General features: G+C 44.1%; 1 protein-coding gene across 4 annotated transcripts; it reads right to left on the bottom strand.

The window, feature by feature from the left end:
- Nucleotides 1-1,390: 1,390 nt before the first annotated feature.
- On the bottom strand, nt 1,391-18,019 carry SNAPC4 (small nuclear RNA activating complex polypeptide 4). 4 transcript variants are annotated; one of them, XM_040531037.1, is made up of 23 exons: nt 17,828-18,019; nt 16,916-16,953; nt 16,390-16,548; nt 15,734-15,859; nt 14,810-14,888; nt 14,128-14,209; nt 13,170-13,274; nt 12,448-12,520; nt 11,960-12,124; nt 11,605-11,752; nt 11,157-11,263; nt 10,784-10,878; nt 9,939-10,033; nt 9,688-9,773; nt 8,850-9,245; nt 7,711-7,800; nt 7,241-7,484; nt 7,064-7,134; nt 6,652-6,747; nt 6,501-6,528; nt 3,814-5,915; nt 2,871-3,001; nt 1,391-1,895 (listed from the first exon to the last, which is right to left on the bottom strand). In XM_040531037.1, the coding sequence occupies exons 1-22, from the start codon at nt 17,976-17,978 to the stop codon at nt 2,882-2,884; spliced, it is 4,656 nt and encodes a 1,551-aa protein (XP_040386971.1). In that variant the 5' UTR covers nt 17,979-18,019; the 3' UTR covers nt 1,391-1,895; nt 2,871-2,881. The 4 variants fall into 4 exon arrangements, with proteins under 4 accessions (XP_040386971.1, XP_040386972.1, XP_040386973.1 ...); XM_040531038.1 differs by having other exon boundaries at nt 8,850-9,242; XM_040531039.1 differs by having other exon boundaries at nt 17,068-17,970.
- Between the last annotated feature and the right edge of the window lie 87 nt (nt 18,020-18,106).

Genomic DNA, 18,106 nt, shown 5'->3' with positions numbered 1-18,106 from the left:
GAGAGCGATGATTTCTAAAGCAATGCCTCTAATTTTGGATGCCCTTAAGCTTCAAGCATAATTGTGACAACTGAGTATTTTGAAAGAAAGGGCGTCAAGAACTGGCAAAGCATGGCCCCTGATTCCCGAATTACAGGCTGAGGCTCTACCAGTAATTAAGGGAGCAGCCCTGCAAGCAGCAATGTGGTGATGTTAAACACCAGTAAACCCTTGACTGCATCCCTCCCCCTTCCCACAATCCTAGAACCGTAGCTGCAACAAAAACTCACTAACAGCTCATTTTAAAAAAGCCTCGAGAACGTACACGCTCTGATACCATGGCAGCATGACACATTTTCCCATTAGCTTCCCCCTCCACTCGTTCTGCTAAATTCCTGGAGAGTCTCTCAACGATTTCCTTCAGAACGGGCCAAAGATGCTCAGAGATTCTATAACCCTGGGCTTCTTGTTAGACATTAAATTAGCTTTACACTAACAAAGATGCAGTACATCTATTATCTATGCCCTTGCTAAGTAGAAGTAATCAGAATGTCTGCTAATTGATCAGTCTCTGCTCAAGAGGGTTTGTTCTTTAGCAACAGATTAGCTTAATACTCAGAGTGAAAACAGACAGCTTCTTCTGACAGCTATACAACTTTTTCCACAAGCAGTAAGATTATAAGGGCACCTCCCTTGGCACTTGCCAAGAACAGCAGTCATTTAGAGCACAGATCACGTTCACCACCAATGCCTGGTGGTAACAGTCCTGTGGTGAATGGCGCGCAGAACTCCACGGCAGAGCTTCTGCCACACCAATTTACTGGAAAAAAATGTTACCTATATGGGCTTGGGGAAGATAGAGCGCACTGCAAGAGGAAAGCTATTTCAAAATACTTCCTCCTGCTCCACGATGTCTTGACACGCAATTACGATGCGGCAACCTCAGTACCCCCACCGTCCGTCCATCCCCAGCTCTGCCAAAAGGGCCCTCACAGAAAAGTTGTACCTCACAGCACACTAAACTCACCACTGAGCTCTTGGGAAACGTTGCCAGGCACAGTGCAAGGAAGCTTTCTGTAGCAGCTTCCCACTAGATTTTTACCAGCTTTGACTCAGCTAGCCTTAAACCTCTCTGTACGACAGAAATTACCGTTTTATGAATGAGGAAACAAGCTTTCGTTAAGTGATTTGCTGATGGCTGTACGGGGCAGGCTGTGGAAGAATCAGGAAAGAATCCAAGCGTAATTCAATCTTGCATTTTTATCTACATGCATATTCATTTCCCACACTCTCCTTGGCTTTCTTTCATGTGGCTTACAAACTTCATTTTTCTCCTTAGCAATCACACTCATACACACATCATTTAAAATATTATTTACTGTAAAAAACACAGACGACATCAATAGTTTAAGTGAGAAAAATAAAACATCTGTATTTCAACAAATACTCGAGGCTCATTTGGTACAAAATTAATCTGCTGCTTATTCAGCAGTATTCAGTCAGCTGTCCAACAACACTGTCACAGCACTAAAATAAACACCTAATGAATCACATACTCTGAATACAGATAAACATTCACATAAATAGGGGCTAACACAAAAAAGAAATAAATAACCATCCTTGCTGGCTTCCCCAGGTCTCCAGCAACCCCCCCCCCCCCAGTATTTATGGCAGGTGCTAGTTTGGAAGAGAACAGAATCGCTCTGTGCCTCAAAGCCTTCCCTCCAGCAATTTGGCTTCATTATTTGCATCTTGTCTAAACGAGCAGACTCGGTTAGGCGATGAGGAAACCACTCCAGCCATTTTCCTCTCTTCCCCAGGTCTGTCTGGGCAGTTTGTTGGAAGCATTCAAAGTGAACAGTGCAAAGAGTATCTCCCACTGCCATGGAGCAAGGCAGACCTCAGTCAAGTGACTCCTGTAACAGAGCACAAACAACTCCAGTTAGTCACAGGACTTTTTTTTTTCTTTTTTTTTTTAAATAGGGAAGATAACATTTTGGAGTTTCTAAGACTAGTACAAAAGGAAAAAGGGAGAAAAAAAACAACAATCTCAGCCAACAAGCAAGCAAATCAAACACCGTTCATGCTCGTTTGGTCCATTTCACCAAAGACCTCAACACACATTAAAACATCACACACTTGTACCCTACAGAAGCTGCTCCGCTATTCACAGAGAAAATGGAACCATATGGGAGGAAAAAAAAGTTTTTCAGAGATGAAACTTCAAAGCTGAACTGCAATGCAGTACCCCCCAGTTTAAGCCCTGGCTTCCCACCATCTTCTAATCCTATTCCTCACCTCATGAGCCAGGCAACAGAGAGCATCAAACTGTGCAAAAAGCTGACGCTGCCTGCGCAGGACCTACGGGACAGCCTCACAACACAGAGCAAGGACGTCCTGCTACCAGCCTGCTGGAACCCGCAGCAAGGATTTACTTTGGCTTCTGCTGCAAGCGTTTAGCACCCCCACACACAAACCCGTGCCATCAGCAGCAGCTGCCCAGGCTTTCCTGTCCCACAAGCAGTGACCCTCTATTCTTACGTTGGCCTCACCGTAGCTGCCAAGTCTGTAGCCTCGTCTGTACCTACTAACCAGGTATAACACTAATAGGCAGCAGCAGCAAGGTCTAAAAGGCTGCCAAATGCTTGAACTTCACGGCTTTTATTTGTAGTTTTATCACGCAGACATCACCTTTCCCCCCCCCGTGAAAGTCACAGTATTAGTCTTAATATATGATTAATGGGTGGTTGCAGAACTCGGTGTGCTAAGGGAAGGGAAGTCAAAACCATCCTCTCCTAGGGTCATGATTCATTGTCTGAGCTGTGCCACAGACAAAGGTATTTCAGGTTCTCCCTTCGAGGAAAGGCAAGATTCACAGAATGATTACTAACCCGTTTCCTTCTCACGTCCTTCTCCTTTTCCTGAGGCGGGAACTTCTCCTGATTTGAGGAGCGTTGGCATCAGTCACATCCATGTAGGAGCCCGAGACGGATTGTGCAGCAATCTCTTCAGCTCCCATGCCCTGCAAGGTAAGCAGAGCAGACTATTTGCACGCTAACACATAATTTGCGGCAAAACCCCTTCACCCATCTTTTTATTCTAAGGAGCTCAGCAAGATTTCCAGAATATTCCATTTACACTCAAAATGAAACATGGAACACAATGTTATATTACCATGACCACAGGTAGCAGAAAACATCCAAATGCATATTTTTTTCAGAAAGACAACTGCTGGTTTTTACTGTGGGAAAGCTGATTTTTAGGCACCTTTGTCATCTTTCTGTAGAAACAGCTAGTGACCTTGTTTATTCGTCTTCATTAGCATTTCTTTTGTCTGGTTTGGAGCCACAATTTATTGAAATGCAAGTCTGAACTACACAGCTTCCTGGCATGTTCTGTAAGAAACAGTGTTGGGCAGTAAGAGATTTAATTTAAAAAATAAAAAAATCAGAGTGATTTTTGGTCGATATCATGGCTTAGATCAATCCATATAACTCTAATAATCTTTAGTCGCATAAAATAATTCAGGAAGAAAACATTAAAGAGCAACAGGAACAGACATGTAAGTCCCCTTACATTACAGGCGCTTGAAGAATGTACGCAGTGAAAATCAAGGGCCTGATTTAAGAAGTACAGGAGCCAGGCTTTGTGAAGACTAAAGGCTCACAGCCGAACATGAGAGCTTCTGCTATCAGATGCAAAACTACGCTTACTCAAGACGACCAAATTTCTGCTATGCTTAAGATCAGTGGGAGTTTCACCCTAGATTCCAGTGGGAGCAATACTTGGCTGGCAGTAACTTTCCACTCTCGGTACCTGGCACCTCTGTTTTACCTCATTTGGAAAATCAGCATCTTCATCTCCCGGCTCCTCACCAACTGTCCCGTCCGACTGTACACCTGTTAATTCACTCCCAGAACTCTCTTCCTCAGACACTTCGTTCTCACTCTGCCACTCCTCTTCATCACTCTCGTCGTATTGCTTCCTGCTGGCTGACAGAGTTGTTGCCACTTTTGGAGGAGACAGAGTTGCGAGTACAGCAGGGAGCGTAAAGGCTGCCAGGAATCTGGCTTTCAGGAGGAGAAAAGCAGGGTCATCGCCCAGTTTCTGATGCACCAGTTCTGTGATGGCACGCAGATCAACCCCAGCGCCCTCACCCCCACCGGCATCAGAAGGCAGAAGACACGCTGCTTGCTTTTCCAGAGCCGCCTTCTGCAGAAGCAGCCTCGAGAGGGTTTTTAAGTTGCACAAGAAAGGTGGGAAATAGGGCAACCTGGTTTGCAGTGGCGGCACCTGGACACCTTGCTCCCCGCTCAGCCATTCTTTCACTAGCTCCTCATCCTCGAGGGAAATCAGGCTGAAGTCAAGCAGAGCCTTTCCTGCACTAGAAGTGGTTGGCTGGGGTGGACCCCCAGCAGGCTGTGTAGCGGGTGGTTTGGAGGCGATAGGTCTGGTTTTCAACACCTGGGCAGCAAAGCCCTCAGAGCTCTTTGGGACATTGTTAGGAGGAACTGGGTCTCTCGGCTGGAGCACAACCCCTTCTGTAACGACACCTGGGTTGGAAGATGATGCGTTTGTTGTAGCAGAGTCCTGGTTCTTCCCCGAGCTAACGGGACTTGCTGCACAGTGGGAGTCAGACCCTGGAGTACTTGCAGGTAGCTGTGTTTGGGGCAGCGGCACAGCATGCAGGGTTGGTGCATCAGCTGGAAGAGAATGCTGAGCTGCAGAGGAGTCGGAAGCCTTGGAGGGAACAGCAGCAGAAGAAACAGCGGGCGTGTTGCATCCAGGATTGGCTGAGGTCACAGGTAAGAGACTTGCAGAATGGTTCACAACGGTTGTCTTTCCCAGTGGTACCCCTTCGGCTAACTGGGAACTTGGTGCTTTCGTCTCTGCGCTAGCAGCGTGAGGCGTATTTGCTCCAGCTGGTACAGGAGCCACTCCTAAAGCACTGCCATCAGATGTCACGCTTGCCTGGCTTTGACTTTTCACAGCAGCAGCTGGCAGTCCTTGGGGAACACCCACCACAGCTTGCACAGCGGTGGGGAGCAACGCCTGTGGTGTTACAACCCACGTGAAAGGCAGCACGCTGCTGGGAACCAAACGGGAGCCGGCTTGTGGAGCTACAAGAGCCGGCAATAAATTGACCGGCCTCTGCTGTGGTCCGTTACTGTTCGGGTCACAGGTAAGTGGTGTGGAAAGAGACAGTTTGTTGGTGCCAGACTCTACGCCAACAGGCACCACTGCAATTTGACGAGGCACAAAAGCTTGATTTTGCAGCACTACTGGCACTGAGCTACCAGCTAGGATCTGACCATTGCACCCTCCTTGATTTGAGGCCTGCTCTGCTCCAGTTGGATTCAGGCCTGGAAAACCACCTCCTTCAGTGCTACTTTGAGGAGCTTGCTCATTTAGTTCCTTACCGGATTGTACTTTTGGTCCTGCTGAGGAACCAGAGCCCTCCCCAGTTCTGGGCACTGATGAGGAATGGTTTTCAACCACAGTGGTGGTAGAAGTTGAACCTGCAACAGAAGTAAAAGCTGGCAGTGGAGCTGGTGCACACCGCACGTCGCTGTTTGTACAACCAACTGCTCCAGGTTTGCTCCCTGCCTGCGCAGAAGGAATGATTTGCTGTGGTGGGTGCTGGATTATCAAAGGCCCTGGAACCAACATCTGTGGGGCAATAAATACTGTTCTCTGCGCAGCTTTCTTGGCCTGGGATTCCCTTAGCCGCTTTTCTTTCAGCAGTTCTGAGACAGTTTTAGGCTTCTGCCTTTGTGCTTGGGCCGGAAGAGCCGCCTGCATGGCGAGAGCAGGAGTGCTGCTCTCAAGGCCAGCAACAGAAGTCTCCCTTGCTTTCAGGGCAACAGGTCTTCTGACAGCGTTCCTTGGTATGCCCCTTTGGGAGTTCCTCTGAGTGCAAGGTTGCGACGAATTGCCTGTAGAGGAGTAAAGAAAGGGGAGTGAAACGTTTCAGTGTCTTCAAAAAGGATTTTCCTTTATAAGCCATTCCTTAACTGTTAAACATCAAGTACCCAGCACAGGAAGTAGCAAAGTTTCTGTTTGTAAGAGTTCCTACAACACTACAGTATTTATTTAACCAGCAGATGGGTTAGAAATGTACCTTAACACTGCACAGGAGGAACCGTGCTGGTCAGCGCAACACAGGCACTGCACATCAGCCAGGGTGACAACAATAAACTGGGCTTTTGGTCGGTGCCAGCACGTTCACTCCAGCCCACAGCCAGCATCTTGCTTGAGAAAAGTTTAACAGCGATAATCTACAGACTATCAGACAGGCACAAAGCCACTGGTCCCCTGGCCCTTCAGTATTTTTGCCAGTCCTTACCGAAAGCAATGCATTTAGCCAATGACCGAAATATCCAAGAGCTACCAAAAATGAGTAAGACAAATGTCGTTTCGTTCCAGAAGTTCTCCTTCAGTTAAATTAGCCATTAATACAGCAGTGACGAATTAAGTGAAAGTTCTTGTACATCATAAAAAATAAATGTTCTGGTACGTACCTGAAGAAGTCTCCACATTTTGGGAAGCCTGCCAAAAAAAAAATATATTAAATTATACTTGAGATACAGTAGCACTTGCTACAACCATTGAAAAATGTCTACTTTAGTCAAGACTCCGGTAGGGAAAGCTTTGAAATGTGATGTACAATACCTGCTGAGGCCCTATTGCGTTAGCCTTAAGCTCTGACTGCTTTAGTCTTCCCTCCCGAATAACTTTCATGCAACCATTGGTATCAATCTGAAAGAGCTGCAAGGTAAGAAATTCATAAAAATTTGATTCAGAACAAAAATATTCAGGTAGAGCCAGTGCCAATATAAGATAGATAGGAGAGGCTTTACGTGAAAGATTCTGGGCACATTTTCACACTTACAGAAAAAAATCCTGACAGTATTAGAACGGATGCAGAATGTAGTAAACATCATATGCAAGCCATGAGAATAGATTAATCCAGTAATTAGATGACTAATTTAAGGAGCAAAGATAAACCTTTTATTTAGGTATCAAATACAGAAAAAGATCACCACTGTTTAAAAGTAGATGCTATGAAGACAGTAAAACCTACCTGAATGAAAAGCGTGAACAGGGGAGTGCTCGAGAGACTGACTGACTTCATCTTCTCTTGAATGGCATAAGCTAGAAAAAGAGTCCAAGATCAAAATCAGCTGGACGTTCACTTAGAAGGTATCAGAAACTGGGGACACAAAGTAGGAGAGTACTATCCCTGATGGGTTACCACTACCTTTCGTCTGATGAAAAGCCATCTTCCCAGTTTGCAACGTGCAAGGCAGTAGCACATTGCCCACCCAAGGTGTCACTGCCATCAGAAGCTTTCTGTCAAGGTTTATTCTTCTCAAACGCTCTCTCTTTTGACGATAACTTTTCTCCATGGTGTTCTGCAGCCCCTGAAGCTTCTGATCGGCAGATGTAGCAGCTCCAGACATTTTTGTTAAACCAGTGGAAATAGGTTTTACCATCTCTGATTGCTGTGCATGAATAAATACAGAATGAGAATCCCAATTTGGTAGGTTCTAGCACAGGTAGTCCCATACCAAACTATTCACAAGGCAGTCACGAAGAAAAAAAGAAAACAACCTTTTCCCTCTTGGGACTACAGCGAAATAAGATCTGTGATTCTATGCTTATTTTCCACTAAACACAGTCTGGCAGTGCACGCATTGCACGAGCAGATAAGACAGAAGAGGCACTTACGAGTTTCCTTTGAAAGCACGTGTTATTTCTTAATACTCTTCTCACATCTTCCAGGGTAACCCGTAGCACTTGCTTTCCACACCTGGAAGCCTTAAAAAGAGAGTACACAAAAAAAGGTATAAGGGAAAGTATCCCACAGAAAATTACTTGTGCTGACAATATACACAAAATGTACAAAAGTTTTCAATGTTCCTTCTACTGAAAATATCATAGTATATTCGATTAGCCCCGAAGTGCAGATGTTTACCTTATCTTTTAGTCCTTGTGTGTTACCACAGTACCAAATGCCTATTTCGTTAAAGCCTTAGCATAAAGCATCCACAAAAACCCACCCAAAATCTATTGGATTATTCTCTTTCCATTTTTTTGGCTTAACAGTACAAGGGAAGAAATAGGGAGAAGTTTGAAAAAGTCAGCGACTCTTCCCTAAACTTCTACTGGTAAAAAAAATCAAGCCTTATCTGTAATCAAAATCAAAAGACTGATTACATCAGACAAGCATTTACAAACCATGCATACCATAACCACTTCTGTAACCAACAAAGTTGTCATCAGTGCAATTGTCCCTGCAGCTGAGGGACGCACATGCTATTTCAGTTCACTTAAGCAAAAATATTTTCTCTTGTGTTAAGAATTGCAGTTTTGACATTTAGTATTTTACTACGGAGTATTTTTCTGCAAAAACGTGCAAGGAGGGTTTGTACTGTTTTAGTGTCTGATCTGGGATGAAAACCCAGCTCAGAATGAGACAGATGCACAGGTAACAGTTCTTACAAACTAAGTCTATGCACTCTAGTCATCAGGATAGAGAGTAACCACAATTCACCAGCCAATTCTGCTTTATGAAAATATGGAAAAAGTTTTGTTTCTCTGACATTATGGGTAGGAAAGAGCACAGCTATTTTCTAGATAATACAGGACGGGAGCACTGCTAGAAATTTCTGTTTAATCACACAGCTCAGTTTCCAGTAGCACCCCCCAATGGTAAAACGAGAAAGCAACTAACAGAGGTGCGAGAAAGATTTTGTCATCTACTTATCACTCATCACTTCCTCTCTTTACCGTAGGAAACGTACTTCCTGGTAATTCCTGATCTAAGCTGAAATTCCATCAAAACCAAACAGAATCCCAGGATTTACCTTGTTAATTACTTCTACTGGATTCTTCACGGTGATGTCTGTTGAATGTGGGCGTGCAATGCCCCTCAGGATGGTGTTCAGTTCTGCGGATTTATCAGCAACTCCGTCCTTGCCTCCATCACAGGGTGCACGTGGAACTTCACTGTTACTGGTCTTTGCATTAGCACTCACAGAAGAGAAAAGGGATGAAGTTTGGTATCTTCCTTTGTTTGACTCCTGTGTACTTGTCTGTGTTGGAATCCACAAATCGATGCTGGGAAATGCACACTCCTCCTTACTCGTCATCTCCTCTTCTGAACTGTCCGCTAAGTCCAGTTCTACATCTTCGCTGCTACTCTCTGAACAGCTGGTACTCTCTTCTACATGTCGCCGTTTCGCTGGCCTTGATTTTTTCTTCTTCGCCAAAAAGAGCACAGACAATTTTTAGCCAGTGTTCACCCCTGACTTGCAAATCTCTCGAATAAGTAAATCAAAAAGTTTTGTGGGGCAGTATCCTATCAGAAATGTGTGGCTTCCAAATGGACAGTGCAGCAGCACCTGCTGGTGCTTTGACAATGGAAACGCGACAGTATTTTTAACATGGTCTTAAGCAACCAGAATATTTTTAAGAGTGCTTTGTGCCAAACCTGGCAACTCGTGATGTACCTATAAGAAAATATAATTTTATGCCATCCTTATGGGCGTTTCAAGGCAATAAAATTAATTAACGATTGATAAAATTGATTGTATGAAATCAAGGTCAATTTTGGTATTGATTTCACATACTTTCGCTTTTAGTTAGAGAATCTTAATTAAAAAGATAAACGGGACTGTGACATAACAGGATTTTGTACAGTACCTTAGACCCAATCATGAGTTTCCACTTGCTTAGGCACTGGGAGCCGGTCCGGTGAGGCAACTCGGAAGCGATTTTACTCCAGTGACCTAAAAAGGATGAAGAGCAGAGCATATGGAAGCTTGCAATCACCAGTAGGAAGCAGAGCCTGCTTCTGTCAGCCACTTAAAATAAAAGAAGAAATTCAAACGGTAAATTACTAAATAATGCTTGCTTCTCTAAGCTTTTGAAGATTAATCCACAGCAACACTTACCCAGGCCATGCTTTTGCACCAGATCAATTAGCTGTTCCTCTTCCTCTAAACTCCACCTGCCTTTCTTTACATCACAGTGCAATGCTTTTAAGTACCTTCAAAATAAAAACATTAAAGGAACACTCAATCTTGTTTGTACAGTTCTGATCATTACTGCATAATCTGAGGCTAAAAAAACCAGCACCATTATGAGATTTTCTAAGGGGTCCCATTCCTACTCCCTTAATACAGCATGGCTACAATCTCTTTGTTCTCTAAACATCAGACCACACGATTAAGAATTAAAATGAGCAGGTGTAAAACATCACCGAAATTATGACATGCTGCACTCTAAGCCTCCTGAAGTTGGGTCCAGTGCTAAGGATTGCTCAGCACCTCTCACAATATTGGTGTCAGTGACAGGAAGTGACTGACCAGATAACGTTCACAGGTACACAGACAATATATGAATGACCACCTTTCCTCCCTACATGCACTCACTCAAGTTTCAGGATAACTTTGCATTGTTTAGGACAAAAACATTCCCAACTTCTAGCCCACCAGCCACTTTACAGAGGGAGTAGCATGCTGCAAGGCAACAGCGCACTGCACTCCCTGCTAAGACTCAAATGTCAACTTTTTAACTTCTCTAACTACAAATCCAAAGTTAGGCAGAGGCAATGGAGACCATATTTAGAGGCTACCTTTAAAGACCAGTGTAGACCGTATTTAGACCATAACCACTTCTCACAACACTGGTCCTTAGGACGACACTGGTTTAAGCAAAGCAACATTTGTAAAATAAGTTGCACCTTAGCTCTGGATAATAAGCTTGAAAGAACAGTTGTTTCCTTTAGCGTACTTACCGATCTCTGCACTGAGCATCGCTCCTGCCTGGTACTTCTGTCCGAATTTTGTACCAGTCACGCTCTCCATACTTCTTAACTGCAGCCAACAGCATCTATGTTAATCACACAAAGAATGAGTTGAAACTCTCATCAGTAATAGTCCTAGTAGGCCTGAGACAAAAATAGCTCTGTTTCTTTCCACTGTATTGCAAGTCTCAGAACAAAAGTGTTCGGGAGCTCCTAAGCCTTCTTGACTTGTAAACTGCCCATCTCAATCCATTCCAAATTCCTCTGTGCCACTATTAAAGCTCAGGTGTATAAAACTTTCTAACGTTCTAACCTTCCCACTTTTGCACCCTGCAATTCTAGGGAATCAGAGAACAGAGCTTACAGAATCTTCCTCTGGCGTCCAAGGTCCTTTCTTCAAACTGGGGTCCACACTCTTGGTCCATCGGTAAATCAGCTGGGCAGAATCTCTTCCTTCCATGTAATAAGCAACTAGAAATGCAAAGAAAAGCTAAACAACCCCAGCTCTCTTAGCCACTCCTCATAAAATTTGTTCTCTAGATCCTTCACCAGCTTCGTTGCCCTTCTTTGGGCACTCTGTACCTTATCTAGGTAACAGGCTACAAAGGTAGGATAAAAACATAGAACTGTGACTATTGTGGAAATGTAAGCACTCATAGGAAATAAAACTTTACTAATTCTTTCAATCAGAGCAGTCTGGGTGCTCTAGCATGCAGAAATATTAATACACATAAGCCTGGGAAAACAAAAACAACAAACAACAACTAACCCTCACACATGAATGGAAAACGTTTTATTTGTAAGTCACTTACTTTTCTTGTATGGGATATGACTTCCTACTCTCATCTCTTGAACAAGCTCTAAAAGCATCAGATCTTCATCTCTGGTCCATTCTTTCCTTTTCAAGTCTTTGTTATAGGCTTGATACTTCTGCAAGCACTGGAAAGCTGTCCTGTTTGTCTTAAAGCAATAAAAACAAAGCTACTTAGAAAAACGGATACTTATGAGGACAAAAAGCAAGAAGGCAAGGCTAAAGATTCTTTAACGCTTCTCAAAAAAGCATTAATTAACAATGAATTAACTTGGATTTCTGAAAATTGACATGAGATACAGTCAAGTCAGAACTAACTGATTTTTCACCTCGTTTCTGGCCTCAGAACACCTTACCCCCAACTCCTGGGCTATGGTCTGCCAGTCCAAATAACCATGTTCAGCAGCTATCTTCTTCAGCCTCTCTGTTTCCTCCTCTGTCCATTCCTTTTTGTTGATGCTTGGATGTTCATAGTTCTGCCAAAACTTCCTCAGTTCTTCTGAACTACGTTGTCCATCAAACTAAAAGAGATAGCAAAAATCTCTTTCATCTTGTAGCTGGGACTGAAACAACTGGACAGATGTGAACACTGATACAAGGGATATATTTTGTATTCCGTATATATTTTATTGCTAATTTTTTTCAGAATTAAATTATTAAATTTAAACCAGTAACAACAAATGTCCAACGCTTCTGCGCTTGCCATGTTGAGATCACACAATAGTCAACTTCTAGAAGTGCGCAATGGAAACAGTGGGTGGAAACACCACCAGTTCAGGTGTAGTTTCTCTCAAGAGAAGGGATGCATGTCAGAAGTAATAAAATAGCTGATCTCCCAACTTACATGGATGTTTGAAATTTTCTCCCAGTCATGCTCGTCAAATCTGTCTCCTAACAAGTCACTTTCTGGAAGTTGGCTAAAGCAGAAGATACAAAGAGAACAAAAGAGCCACATTAAAAAAGCTAACTGAACAGTCAGTTTCTCTGCCTGACCTTGCTTCATCTTATTCCTCTCACCTGCTATCAACTTCCACAAAAACTTACTACCTCAAAGCATCAGGCTCTTTAACATCCATAACTTTTCCCCAAACAAGGTTTCTTTCTTACTGGGTTTACTAAAGTAATTTTACTTGAGTATAAGGAATGCACCGTTGAAAAACAGCCCCCTACAAGATGATGTTGGTTTAGCAGGAGAAACAGTTTAATGCAATGTCAAACTACATTGCTCCAGATGCTTTAGCAAGCAAAAGCTCAGAACTATTAGAATTTGCAGAGTTCTGTCTCCTTGTTGCTAAAACAAAAACTATTTCAAACTGTGCCTCTATACTGGCTATACATATTACATTTGTAGATCAAAACCCAAAACATGATTCTTATTGAAGAGCTGTGGAGATGAGAGCTCTGCAGGGTTTGAACTGCACTTCATAGTTTTATTTGTGTTGGCTTGTGAGAAGTTTTCTCCAAACGTCATAATCAGAAGTGCTCAAGGAAGGAAGGAACTTTACGAATTAGCCTCCAAGAACATATTTGCATTTTCACCATGAACATAAAAAGGTAACTTCTCACTTAATTGCCTCTATTTCTCGTTCCACTTCTTTGATTTGCTTTTCCAAGATTTGTTTCTCCATTTCAGTCTTGACTTTTTCCAGTTTCTGATTCCAGTAATTCAACCTGTTCGAAGACATTTTCAGCATTACTTAAGACTAGATGGGAAGCAGGTCAATGGCATCAGAAGATACATAGCAAAGGTGGTTTCCCCATGAGTATCATTCTTTCCTTCAATTTATTTCCGCAGTAAACAAAACTGTTCTTCTAGGTTTTCCCACACGGCAAACTCATCCTATTTTTACTGCTTCAATGCAAGTAGTTGACCCAGAACAGGTCTCAGATTAATCATTTTGGTATTTACAGAGATAATCAGTGATGGCTGCAACAGCAACAAACAAGACCGTACCGGCTCTAGGCACATAAATCTCTCACTGGACACACTGTTATGGCTCACTTGCGACATACCAAGTTCAGCTTCAAGCCCTGTAGACCATTTTAAGTTATACTGCTGTGTCAACAGAAGAAATAGATGGCTATAAAATGCTACAGTATCTTCAGAACAAACCCATCCCACCTGCCAGTTACCTGCAAAACAGTCATCAACTGTTTACAGTCCAAGCTGAATGCTGTAACCTCTTGCTTATGGTCAGAACTTTACAGTCCAAGACCCATCAATACCGGGTACGTATACAGATAATACAGATGTCAACAGAGAATGAAAGACGCTGCCATCTACAACAGCATCACCCTCTGCACTGGTGCCCTCAGGACACGGAGTCTGGATATCCCTGCTGCAATTCAGAGTGGCTCTCCCAGGCCTCAAAGTGATAAAGAATCCCCTCTGTGCTTTGTAACCTTACTGAAATTGCAAACGGCTAACACAGAACTTGCTGAAGAAGGCAGCATGTCCACATATTTTCTCTCCTTACTTCAGATGTAACATTGTCATGAGAAAGGATTTTTGCACTGTACTTACTTCAGTAGCTTTGGCTGAAGCAGGCGCTGCAAGCGGTCACTTACGACTGATTTCTGCAATAGTATCTTCTCTCTGCTTTTCCCTTAACAAAATAAATAATCAAGCATTCAGTGATTAGTAGAAAACCATTGCCAAGTAAAAGAGAGACGCGTTGCTTTCAGCATCACTGTTAAAAGTATGCCTCAGGTCTTCGATAAGAGTTCATCTTTCATTTTGTTCAGCAAAGGAACTATCGGAAGCTAGGTAAATTAATTATATTCCCCGCCTAAACCACTAATGTCGTGTCTGACCTCGGCAAATTGCAGCCTCTTACTCAGTTTTACTTCCAAGGAGGCATCAATGAAGATCACCACCCAGGTGGATGTAACCACCTAGAGCTTTAAGTGTCTCTCGAACTCCTCTCATCTCAGCACTACCCTTGCATGATCCCATTTGCTTTTGGAGTGTTCATGGGAGAGATGGAATGATACATCAAAACAAATGCAAGTGAAAGGAAGTAAGTCATAAATAATTCAGCGAATCAATTCATAAAGCATCCCATTTACTTTTAAGTACTCCTTCTGTGAATTCAAGTATGAAATATCAGAAGTGTTGGTGTTTAACTGCAGATGTGGGGGGAGCAATGCTAGGAATATAGACATTTGGTACAGCAGAACGCTGAGCAGCACATACGGTTTCTTACATTTTGTTGAAAGCAGTTGTTCAAAGGATTTTATGCCCTGAGCTGCCTTTTCCTTGGCATCTTCATTGGAAGGAGGGCCCTAATAAACATTAGGAGGGTTAAGATCATTAGAAGAGTCAGATACATAGAAAATTTGCCCATTCTCCTTAGAACTCTAGCATGAGCCACTACAAAAAAGAATGCTAACAACTCAGACTTGCGCGGGTTGTCACATTAGAACTGCTCAGTCACCTTTACTAGTACTAGCTTGCGGTTACATCAGAAAACATAACAAAATATAAGCAGATACTTAAGCAAGTTTGCCCACAGTTACACAGCACATTCTCGGCTCACAGCCAGGCCTGCTCACATCAGCTGACCGTTGGTTGAAGAAGCATTCCGAATGCGGTTAGACACAATACGTATGTTTGTACCTACTTAATCTATACTACCAATTTAGGCACAAAAGTATAGTAAAATTACCAGTCATTACTTGAGGATTATGGTAACGTGTATACGGTGACAGTTGACGGTTTAGTCAGGATTACCTTTTGCTAGCAACCCTTTAAGAACACTTGTAAGAAGTAGTGACACTTGCCTCAGAAAACTTAAAGACAGCCAGATTTCAACAAGTACGTTAAACAGAGTGGAACTGGATCGCGGAGATGAAGTCAAACAATCAAAGTTAAATTGAAAAACACAGCGCTCGATTGCCCCACGGCTGGAATGGCACCGTTCTGAACTCCCAGGTGTCATAACCAGCCGTGAACTGGACACACGTTTCCAAAAGACAGTAAGCAACAAGTGAGGGATAAAGAGATTGTAAACTCAGGACTGACACTGGTAGTTACAAGTTACAATGGAACACTGTTACAACAGTTACAATTTAAATCTATCACTGCAAAAAAAAAACTATCAATATGTAACCCAGTTATATTTACTTACAATTCCTGTTGTTTTATCCTTAAAGTACGGCTTCATAAAATGGCCCAAAAATATATTTGCTGGTAAATTTCTACCATCTGCTGCTTTTGCTGTTTTTGTGCCGTCAAGTTCGCACATGATTTCTTTCTGCAATAAAAGAATTAAACCACATCAGTACCTTTAAATTCCCTAATTTCAGAGAGCAGCGGCTGAGCCATCACAAACATCTCAGGAAGGGTTCAAATAATTTGTAGCACCAGACTACAGATTAGTGTGTGTGTTAACAATGGGATTTGGAACTTCGCAAGTTTGTATAGTACAATGGAGATAAAAAGATAAACACATGAATATACCGATTTGCTAGCTAAAACATTCTCCAGCGGTAGCATTTCTGGTGGTAAGAAAGGACGGAAGCTTCAGCAGGACAAGCCATTCCAAAGGTCACCATTGAGGTGACGCTGGTTTGAATTGCCATGAAGAAAATGAACCCAAGTCTCCTTGTCCCTGTCCAGGCAGGCGGAGAACTACACCAGCACATCAGCAAGGCCTGTGACTGCTGATTCCACTGGTACCTACGGTACATTAAGAACGTAGTGGGAAGTTCTACTGGGAATGAGAGGCAGAGGAAGATGACAGCTGGCAACCCAAAAAAGCACATTTTACTCCTGTTTGCTCACCTGCTGTTCTTTGTTTTGTGCAATCAGAAGCTCAACTTCTTCAATCTTTTCCTGGATAACTTCCTGGTACACGTGGTTCATCTGCAGACACGTTTCTGGGTCTTCCGGCAGGCTGTTTTCAGTATCATCATCACTACTGTCCTCTTCTTTTTCCACTTCCTTGAGGCATTTTAGAGGGTTAAAAGAAAAATGAGGGAAATGCTTGCTCTTAAGAGCAGATGCAGGTATGCAGCATGATAATTATGTAACTCAATACTTCTATCGTGTTACAAAACTGATTCTCAAAAGAATTGGAAGCACCCGTCTCTCCCTGACAGCTGCTTTGAATGCTCCCAGAGGCAGAGTTACCTGCCTTGCCCAGCTCCCTTTCTTTCTGTCCATTACTCCATCATGCTATCTGGTCCAAAGTTTGACTCTCGATCTTGCCAAGAACTGTTCTTTACCCAGAACAGTGCAAAATTTCCCCTTTCTTCCTGTCCCCTTCAGCAGACAGATGGAAAGACATGCTTAAAGAGAAAATGGTTACCATTTCTTCCTGAGAATCTGAGTCGTCATCTTCAGCATCTGTTGGACAACAAAAATACAAAAATGCCGACTGCAGTGAAAAACACACAGCTTCAAAACCAAAGACTTTTCAATTAAAGCATACAGAATAAAGTACTACATAGTGCCTCATACATGAGCATTAGGGTTTTCAGGTATTGCCAACACCCTCAAGTAAAAATGTTTAGTTATACACCACATGTGTACTTTTTTTTGTCGTTCTAGAGTATGCAAAATAGCAGCTTCTGCTGGCTATAGCAGCAATCAAGCTGCATCTTGGTCCTGTGCATCATGGTAAAATAAAGGCCTCAGAATGTGCAGACAAGCGAGTGTTCCCACCCAACAAACCCCATATTCTGTAACCACCTAGCAACCTTCCGCCAGCCTTCAGCAGTATTGGTTTTGCCTTCAGCGCGGCTATGGAGTTCTGACATGTGATCTTTGGAGTGGCACGATCAAAACTGAGGCGAAGGATTAGTGACAGCCACCAGAGGTACTGATACCAGAGCTTTTAATTCGCCCCCTTTATTGCTTTGAAAGAACGATTTTAGGAAGCACAGCCAGGCTGAGCAATGGAATGGTGCAGTGGAGTTCACGTGGTCCGTTCAGAGAGCATGGAAACGGCCGATATAACCGTGCCAGTGTCTGGTGGGAGGTTCCGTTTCCCAAGGCAGCTCGGCCCCCGCCTGCGATGCCTAAACGCCTCCGGGAGGGGCCGGGGCAGTTCTCCGAGCCTCCCTCGTGCTTTTTTTCCCCGGGTTTCGTTACGGAAACGATCGGAGCGGCGACGCCAGCGGGCTCCCCTCCGCTGGGACCGGCTGAGGAGCCCGGGCAGGCGGCACCTCGCATGGACGCCAGCGGGCACGGCGGGCCCGGAGAGCCCGGAGGCCCGTACCGGAGCCGAGGCTGCAATCCGACACGTCCAGCCCGGCGCCGGCCCCGGCGGGCTGCAGGCTGCGCTCCAGCTCCTCGATCTCCCGCCGGATCCTCTCCCGCTCCGCCTCAAGCTCCGCGGCGCCGGGGGGCGGCGCGGGGCGCCCGGACATGATGGCGGCGGCGGCAGCGGCGGCGCCGCGGGCTCCGCAGCCAGGCCGGGCCCGCCCCGGCCCCGCCCCTCGCCCGCCGGCCAATCGGCGTCAGCGCCGCGGTCAGCTGAGCCCCGCGCACGTGGCAG

The sequence above is a fragment of the Cygnus olor genome, chromosome 19, assembly GCF_009769625.2.
Source record: "Cygnus olor isolate bCygOlo1 chromosome 19, bCygOlo1.pri.v2, whole genome shotgun sequence".
NCBI lineage: Eukaryota > Metazoa > Chordata > Aves > Anseriformes > Anatidae > Cygnus > Cygnus olor.
Note: the sequence above shows the minus strand (reverse complement) of the source record. Positions and strands in the feature narration are given on the sequence as shown.